The sequence below is a fragment of the Dipodomys ordii genome, unplaced genomic scaffold (genome assembly GCF_000151885.1).
Source record: "Dipodomys ordii isolate 6190 unplaced genomic scaffold, Dord_2.0 Scaffold71, whole genome shotgun sequence".
NCBI lineage: Eukaryota > Metazoa > Chordata > Mammalia > Rodentia > Heteromyidae > Dipodomys > Dipodomys ordii.
Genome location: NW_012267287.1, coordinates 582510 through 591779, shown reverse-complemented (window position 1 = coordinate 591779; position 9270 = coordinate 582510). Strand labels below are relative to the sequence as shown.

The window sequence follows — 9270 nt, the reverse complement described above, 5'->3', positions numbered from 1 at the left end:
GTGAGTGCCCATCCCTCACCTCCTCTGCCGTGAGTGCACATCCCTTACCTCCTCTGTGAGTGCCCATCCCTCACCTCCTCTGTGAGTGCCCATCCCTCACCTCCTCTGTGAGTGCCCATCCCTCACCTCCTCTGCCGTGAGTGCACATCCCTTACCTCCTCTGTGAGTGCACATCCCTCACCTCCTCTGTGGGTGCCCATCCCTCACCTCCTCTGTGAGTGCCCATCCCTCACCTCCTCTGTGGGTGCACAATCACCTCTCCTCTCCTGCTGGTTGGAAAAAGATGTGTGGGGAGCCCAGACCCCAGCCTCCATCCTGGCCTTCAGGCGCATGGTGGAGCAGCCAGACGTGTGGCGGGGGTAAAGGCCTCCAGTCTCCCGGCCTTCAGTGTGGTAAGGCCGTGCCCTGCCACTGGGAACTCGCCTGCGCTCTTGGCTAGTGGGGTGCTACCATGTGTGTCTCTGTGGAGAGAATGTGAGTATAGTGCAGAACCTGCTGAAGAAACCCTGGGGTGCCCAGAGACCTCAGCTCTTCTGCCGCGGTGGCTGTCTGCAGCCTCCCACCGCACTCTTACTTGGCTGCTGCGGGCCGGGGCACAGCTCCCACCAGAGGGCGAGGCGGGGAGCTCTGGGGAGGTGAGAGGAGGAGGGAGGGGTCCATGCTCTGGAACCAGGTGCGGGGCACCCCACCGGAGAGTAACCCAGACCTGCTGACAACACCAGAAGACACCATCATGCTGTGGGGTGTTGGGTGGAGGAGACCTCTGACGCAGGCAGGCTGCTGTGATGCCGACCTCAGGACCAAGTGACAGGTGTGCCTCGGACCAGACAGACATTTAATGACAGAGACCTCACTGTGTGGGCAGATCTGGTGTTCCTTCCCAGAACTTGCCCTTCCCAGTACCTTCTAGACCTTGAGACCTGCTGCCTTGCCACTGGGAGTGGACACGCAGAGGACCCAGGGCGCTGGGTCCCAGACGCGAGGACATGGACGTGGCTTCCAGGCCTGTGGTGCAGTGCTGAGGAGCCGGGTTCTTGGGTCACAGGATGGCATTCGGGATGCACAGCAGCTAAACTGCCCCATGGAGCATGCCTGCGTCCGCAGCCCGAGCGTCCTGCAGGTAGCTGTGTCCTGGGGAGCTGGGATGGCAGGTTGAGCTGCACCGTGTGAGGAGGAGCAGGATGTCTGGGTTTGTGCCCTTCCCCCCAGTCACCTGCCAGGAGTGGGTGAGAAGCAGCTGCTGCTGGACCAGCCAAGCTGAGTGTGGCTGGGTATTCAGCATACACTGGCAACTCTGCTCCCAGCTGTATGCTGGGAGCGCTGCTCAGTCACACAGCTGGTGGACGTGTGCAGGGTGAGGTTTGGGAGGTCTAACTGCACCAACTTCTGCAGATTTCCTGACAGCGACGCACCACACACAGGCAAAATAGCCACTTTGCCACCACTAAGGAGAGCAGAGCGCACAGAACTGCTGAGGGCTGTAGGTCTCTGGGCAGCCCCCCCCACCCCCCCCTCCCCCGCTGTCTGCCAAAGCCTACCTCAGTAGACTTGCCCTGTGGGCTGAGTACAGGGCAGCCTATGTTCCACCCCAAACAGGTGGGATGGAGTCAGTCGTCCTCAGATTCCTGTTCTTAGAACACTGCTGGCTAACACTGTTAGTAAAGGCACACTCAGCATGAAGTTCTTGGTGAAAAAGTTCAAGAAATGTGGATCCACAAGTCACCCAAATGAAAGCTGAAGGGCTTTGGAGCTCCCAGGCCCTGTGTCGGGAAGCCACCTGACCCCTGTGATGGCCCCCGGCCTGTGCACTGGAGCCGCAGGGCCAGAGCCTCTACAGTGAACTCTCCATTTCTAAGAACGCGTTCTAAGTGCCTGCTGGGACGTACAGATCTGCACCGTAGGACCCCAGCATAGTGACGGCAGGGATAGTGGTGCAGGCTACTGCGTGTGTGCTGGCTCACACCCCGCCCAGGCACAGGGGGGTCTGGCTGTGTGCAGCCATCCTCCTCTGCTCCACTCTCAGTGAGGGGCCCAGGCCGCATGCCTCGTTCATGTCCAGTGCCAAGTCTGCCTCCAGCTCCAGGGCCCAGCCCTGTGCTTGCTGGGATGCCTGGCCTTTCCTGCTCTGTACACCAGCATATCTCCATCCACGTGGGCTGGCTCACGGTCCGGCAGAGGGGCCTTCCTGTGACCGTGGATCACACTGTCCACTGTGGGTCCAGACACCCCCAGTGCCGTCCTGGTGTCCCCTCCAGTGCCAGGCCAGCTGTCAGCACTACAGCACGTTAACAGCCATGTACACCATGCCCGCACGAAGGGCCTCCAATTGGGGATCTTCCCGGAGCACCCATTGGTGCGCAAGTCCACACTCAGTGCCGACGCTCCTCCTGACAGTCCCTAGTGGCCTCCTGGGCCCAGCCCTGGCCACGGGCAGCATCTGTCTGCCAAGTCAGGCCTGGCTTGTGCACATCTGGGTCTACAGACCCTGGCTCTCCTGGCCATGTCCGGCCACCTGAGGCTTCCGCTTCCTGGTCCCCAGTCCCAGACCTGGGCGCCTCACCTCCGCACAGTTCCCTGACCTCTCAGGTCTCTACAGCAGAACAGCCGGCGAGACTGCAGGGTTGACAGAGGCAGCCTCTGCCCTGTGTCAGGACGTGGCCAGAGGAGTGGGCGTGTCCTGCAGATGCGGCCGTGGTCATGGGTAGGCTCACTGCATGCAGGGCTCGAGTTTGCCCCCAGCCTTGCAGGCAACTCCCCCCCCCCAGCATCTCCCAGTGGGGCCCTCCCCCACCCCGTCAGTGCCACTGTCCTCTCCACAGGTGCTGAACGAGGCCGTGGGCGCTCTGATGTACCACACCATCACGCTTACCAGGGAAGACCTGGAGAAGTTCAAGGCCCTCCGGATCATTGTCAGAATCGGCAGCGGCTTCGACAACATCGACATCAAGTCAGCTGGGGATTTAGGTAGGAGTCCTCCGTCCCTGCTGTTTGGTGCTGACCTCGGGAGTCTTCCTGGAGTCTGCCTTGCCTCTGGGCTCCTGGGGGTGATTGGAGGTCTCAGTGAGGATGGGGAGCAGGAGGAGCAGGAGGAGCAGCCTCCCTTAGCCTCCCGCGGGTGGTCTTGGACAGCAAATGAGGCGGATGCTGAGGATCATGGTTTGAACCCAGCCCAGGAGGGAAGTCTGTGAGACTCATCTCTACTAAGCTACCAAAGAACAAAAAGAAGTGGAGCTGTGCGTATGAGAGAGATCACTGATGACCTGACCCCAAGAAGTGTGTAGAAATATGCATGCATACACAGGTGCCATGCCCCCACACACATGTAGTGCAGACCTACCTATGTGCATACACATGTATACCCACATAGGGACCAGACATACCAGGATGTGTATGGCCTCAACGCATACACATAAAGGTATGACCAATTTAGCATACACCATGTGCACATACATCAAGGCACGTGTGCCCACTGCACACACATTCACTAAGGCATATGCTGACATCACATTGTGGACACAAACATGTCTGCACATGCACACGCTGCCGTGCCATGTGGGTAGCCTTTTGATACTGTGTCTGTGTGCATGCATGTGTGTGACAGCAGCTCACACCTGTAGTGTCTGCAGGTGGCTCTGTGGCCTGAGACCTCTGCTCCTTCCAGGCTGGGGGAGGGAGCTGCAGGGAGGAGGGCAGTCATTTTGTTCAGTTGGCAGGGGGACCTAGCCTTACCACATAGGGGAACTGGGGCTCTATTGGGGCTCACAGTGATCAGTGCTATCTGGCGTGCTCTAGTTTCTTGCTTTGTTCCCAGTGGAGTGGTAAGAGGGATTCAGGGGTTCTAGGGTATCAGAGTCCTTTGCCAGAGCCTACTTGATCTGGAGAGCAGGAAGATATGGAGCTTGCGTGTGTTCAGGTTCCCTACTGAAACCCTGGCTGCTCGGGAAAGTCGAGTGGCCGGTGGTCCAGCTGAGGAAAACGCATTGGCAGTGTGCGTGGTGGTGGCGGCAGCTCTTGGGGGCTGTCCCGGGGGCCCAGGCACAGTGCTTGTCCCCACACGTGTGCTGTGCCCCCAGGTATCGCTGTCTGCAATGTGCCTGCAGCCTCTGTGGAGGAAACGGCCGACTCCACCATGTGCCACATCCTCAACCTGTACCGACGAACCACGTGGCTGCACCAGGCCCTACGGGAAGGCACGCGTGTCCAGAGCGTGGAGCAGATCCGTGAGGTGGCCTCGGGGGCGGCCCGGATCCGTGGGGAGACACTGGGCATCATCGGACTAGGTGCGTGGCTGGTCACATGGTTCAGCACGTACAGCCCAGCCCGCGTCTGCGCTGCTGCGGACCTCAGCCCATGCTGGGGACACCAGGAGGCTTGGGCCTGGCCTCACCCCAGCCCAGGAGAGGGCAGAGGACAGACAGCCAAGGGGCGGGCCAGGTGCACCAGACCTAGTGCTTTGTACCTGTGGATATGGCCCCTGGGTGTCACACATGCGCCAGCAAGTCACACGCAGGTAGCCCACATAGAGACAGGGGTGTGCACATAGACACTGCATGTAGGTAACACATGAGCACACACAGGAGAACATGCACACAAGAGCACACAGATGCCAGGTGATGTCCAACATAGACACGTACACCTCACATGAAGATGTTACATGAATGACGTGTACAGAAACACAGGTATATACGTAGACACCACAAATGGGTGACAGAAGCTGGGCAGCAGTGGCTCACACCTGTCATCCTAGCTACTCAGGAGGCTGAGATCTGAGGATCACAGTTCAAAGCCAGCCTGGGTGGCACTATGGCTCAAGTGGTAGAGCACTCGCCTTGAGCTGAAGAGCTGAGGGACAGCGCCCAGGCCCAGAGTTCAGGCCCACGATCAACAAGAAATAGGTGACAGATGACACACGGACAGTGTACTTGTGGGCGTGTACAGCCATCGTGAATGGCATGTGGTGGCACACACAGATGTCACATAGGACCTGCACGGCGGTGTGGGCATGTGTGTACATATCACAGGTAGATGGCACATACACATGCACAGATATCATGTGTATCACACCTGGATGACACACCTGGTGTGGACCTATCGCACGGGGCCAGCAAGCACAGGGCACACACACAGACATCACGAGGGGCACGTGGGCGAGCGCACATGGCGTGCAGCCACCCGCTGGGGTGTCTGGGGCCTGGCCTAGCACACACTGCTCCCAGCCCTGGTTGGCCGAGTGGGAGTGGACTGACTCCCTGGACATTCACACTTGACACGAGGGCACGGAAGGTTCCTTCCCTATCCACTGCAGGCTGGGCCTCCACCTCCCATCTTAGGGTCCTAGACCAAGGGTCTGTTCAAGAGTTGGAGGACAGGTGCGTGGCTGAGATTGGGGCTGGTGGGCCCTGCCTGTGGCAGACAGCCGCTCTCCTGTCCCATTGCCGCGCCTGGTCCCCAAGGATGGTGCAGCGGTGCGCCCTTGGGAGCCCCTCGCACGGGAGCCCCCCAAGGCCGCTTCCTCACCTAGCCTGCAGGGCAGGCCGCTCTGCTCGGCTCTTCACGCCCCTCTGTGACCTGCTACAGTCAGCTCAGAGCTCTACCGGGAGGAGAAAAGTTCTACCTAGTATGGCACAGCCACTGCGCCCTGGCTGCCTGTGAGGCTCCCCGTCCTCCATGGGGCTCTCGTCCCCCGTGGGGTTCCCCATCCCCTGTGAGGCTCCCTGTCTCCATGGGGCTCCCCGTGGGGCTCTCTGTCCCCCCGTGGGGCTCCCCGTCCTCCGTAGGGCTCTCTGTCTCCCGTGGGGTTCCCCATCCTCTGTGGGGCTCCCCGTCCCCCGTGGGGCTCCCCGTCCCCCTGTGCCCTGCCCTGGCAGCCTCTGGGGCTCTCCATCCCCCGTGGGGCTCTCCGTCTCCCGTGGGGCTCTCCGTCTCCCGTGGGGCTCTCCGTCCCCCGTGGGGCTCTCCGTCCCCCGTGGGGCTCTCCGTCCCCCGTGGGGCTGTCCGTCCCCCGGGGGGCTCTCCGTCCCCCGGGGGGCTCTCCGTCCCCCGTGGGGCTCTCCGTCCCCCGTGGGGCTCTCCGTCCCCCGTGGGGCTCTCCGTCTCCCGTGGGGCTCTGTCTCCCGGGGGGCTCTCTGTCCCCCGTGGGGCTCTCCGTCCCCCGTGGGGCTCTCCGTCCCCCGTGGGGCTCTCCGTCCCCCGTGGGGCTCTGTCGCCCGTGGGGCTCTCTGTCCCGTGGGGCTCTCCGTCGCCCGTGGGGCTCTCCGTCGCCCGTGGGGGGCTCTCTGTCCCCTGTGGGGCTCCCTGTCCCCTGTGGGGCTCCCCGTCCCCCCGTGTCCTGGCTGCCTAAGGGGCTCTCCTTCCCATGTCCTGGCTGAGCCCGTCCACGTGCTCTGGCCTGCAGAGGACAGGTACCGGCCGCCAGGGCCCTGAGGGTGGCCCTTGCCTGCTTGTGCTTCTGTTATCCCCACAACCCCTGCGTAGGTGTGCCGTAATGCAGACGAGCCATGTTCTCTTTGTGCTGGTCTCCAGTACCACAGCGCACCCTTCCCTTGCTCTTGTCTGTTTGCCTTTTTTCCCCCGTGCCGAGTACACACTGGAAAACGTGTGTCTCTCCACCCCATCAGCCCCGGGCTCCCACCGTGTCCCTGGTTCCCAGCACTCGGTTTGGAGAACAGGGGAGGTTCTAGGACCCTGTCTTTGCCTTAGCAAAGAGCATCTGAGTCAAGGGGGACCATTCAGGGAGCCCCGTGAGGGCCAGTGCATCTGCCTGTGGCACGTGACACTCACCTCCTGGGCTGACAGCAGTAATGGGCTGCTAAAGCAGAGAGGGAGGAAGCTGCCTGGCTGTTCCCGGGGCGGAGGCCTAGCTCCACTGACTTCCCGCTCAGACCCCACCAGTGCCCCCAACACCTTCCCAGCGGGCTTCGGCAGCCAGGCAGGCTCGCGGCCTTCTGGCCCTGGTGGGAAGGCTTCCCATTTTAGGTGGCTCTGGTTCCTTGAGCTGTGTGTTCTGTCCGTGTGTCCAGCTGCTTCCTCATTTCTAGCTTGGTGCCTTTTGTGTCCTCAGAGTCTGCCTGCCCCAGAGTCATAAAGACCCTGCTTCCTTCTAGAAGCTTCCACGTGGCCTGAGGCTGGGGCTACCGTCTGCACCCTTCAGAGCCCTCCCCAGCTTGCGTGGCACGCTTTTCAAGCAGCTGCCACAGAGAGGGTCCATCCTGAGCTCTGCCTGCCGGCCGCTCTCCAGCTTATCCTGGCCGCTCCGCTTCAGCGTTGCCTTGCCCCTGCGTTTGCAGAGTCCGTCTGGTATTTGGGATGCTGGCCTGTCAAGGCTGCATCTCCAGGCCCATGTGTGTCGTTACTTCATACAGCAGTGGCTGGTTTGTGTTGGTACTAGGGCTTAAACTGAGATCCTGGTGCTCTTGCTTGGCTTTCTTGCTCATGGCTGGTGCTCTACCACTTGAGCCACACCTTCACTCCAAGTGTTTTATAATTACAAAAGAAAAATAGTTCAGGGAATTAAGGACAGTGTTCAGGAACTACAGCTGGTTAAATTTACTGTGAGTCCCCCACCCCCCCATCTAGTCAAGCACTTGGCCACTCAGCCACACAACCAAGCAGATAGCATATTTCAAGACTGTTACAAATTACCTATTTTATTTTCTAATAGTTGGCTGTTAGGTATGTTTAGAAACATACTAGTGTGCTGCTTGTGGTTGAGTTTCAGTGGCTTTTTTCAATGCAGCTGAGGATCTTACTGGTCTTCTCTGCACACTGCTCCGTGAGTTGCCCGCACGTGCGGGTCATGCCCTCTTCTTCTGCCTGCCCTGTGGTGAGCAGAGCATTGCTGGGCAGAAGCTGCCAGCGTCCTGTCTTGGTCCTGACCTGGAGCCAGCGCCTGGGTTTTGCTGTTGATTGTAGTATGTGGCGCCCTGTAGCCGGTACTCTGTCCCTCCCACCTGCTGCTCTATCCTTTTGTGCTCAGCTGGTCTTTTGTTCTTTCCAAAGGTTTTAATAGTTTTTTCTTTCTGCTGTAGTGTGGGTGTTTTCTGGGGATCTGGACTTCTGTCTTTGCTCTCTGGCCTCCTGATGGCCCTGTTCCAGCCCCGAACCCCACCTTCTTTGCGTGTGTGGAGACACGCGCGGATCTGCTCCTATCTGAAGAGGGCACGTGTGGTTCTCATGCTTGTCAGCTGGCTCCACCACCTGAGATCTCTGGGGTTCAGCTTCTGTGTTCTTTTAATTAGAAGCTACTACTATTTCCCTACTTGTGTCTTCAATTTGTTGTGGTGTGCAAGACCTTGTGTAGAATAGAGAATAATGGAGACTAAAGCAACTGCTATGGGCAGCCTAGGTGAGGGACTCAAGTGAGGGATGGGGGCTCAAGTGAGGGGAGGGGGCTCAAGGGAGGGGTGGGGGCTCAGGTGAGGGGTTGGGGCTCAGGTGAGGGGTGTGGACAGCTCAGGTGAGGGGTGGGGGCTCAGGTGAGGGGTGTGGACAGCTCAGGTGAGAGGTGGGGGCTCAGGTGAGGGGTATGGACAGCTCAGGTGAGGGGGTGGGAGCTCAGGTGAGGGGTGTGGACAGCTCAGGTGAGGGGAGGGGGCTCAGGTGAGAGGTGTGGACAGCTCAGGTGAGGGGAGGGGGCTCAGGTGAGGGGTGTGGACAGCTCAGGTGAAGGGTGGGGGCTCAGGTGAGGAGTGTGGACAGCTCAGGTGAAGGGAGGGGGCTCAGGTGAAGAGTGTGGACAGCTCAGGTGAGGGGAGGGGGCTCAGGTGAGGGGTGTGGACAGCTCAGGTGAGGGGAGGGGGCTCAGGTGAGGGGTGTGGACAGCTCAGGTGAAGGGTGGGGGCTCAGGTGAGAGGTGTGGACAGCTCAGGTGAGGGGTGTGGACAGCTCAGGTGAGGGGTGGGGGCTCAGGTGAGAGGTGTGGACAGCTCAGGTGAGGGGTGTGGACAGCTCAGGTGAGGGGTGGGGGCTCAGGTGAGCAGGTGTGGACAGCTCGGGTGAAGGGTGGGGGCTCAGGTGAGGAGGTGTGGACAGCTCAGGTGAGGGTGGCCGCTGCTGACCGGCTCCAGGCCGCTGTCTTTGCTGTCCACACACCTCCATACTTCATCAGGAAGCTCAGCCTGGAAGCGTTGTGGGCCTCGGGCGTCCCCCGGGGTTGGGTTGGGGTCGGGTCGAGACGGGGGCGGGGTCGGATCCGGGTCAGGTCAGGGGCCTGGCTACCGGCTGCTGCCCTGCCCTCACTGAATGGTCTCCCGCGGCCAGTGCGTGCGTGCG

General features: G+C 60.5%; 1 protein-coding gene across 1 annotated transcript in view; it reads left to right on the top strand.

Annotated features, from left to right (window-relative positions):
• Ctbp1 (C-terminal binding protein 1) overlaps positions 1–9270 on the top strand; it is a 49769-nt gene that overhangs the window by 18457 nt on the left and 22042 nt on the right. The window contains exons 2-7 of the mRNA XM_013023866.1: positions 556–635; positions 1046–1120; positions 2256–2353; positions 2540–2666; positions 2766–2964; positions 4074–4280. Of these exons, the coding sequence (XP_012879320.1) occupies positions 556–635; positions 1046–1120; positions 2256–2353; positions 2540–2666; positions 2766–2964; positions 4074–4280 (786 nt within the window). The remainder of the gene's footprint in view (positions 1–555; positions 636–1045; positions 1121–2255; positions 2354–2539; positions 2667–2765; positions 2965–4073; positions 4281–9270) is intronic.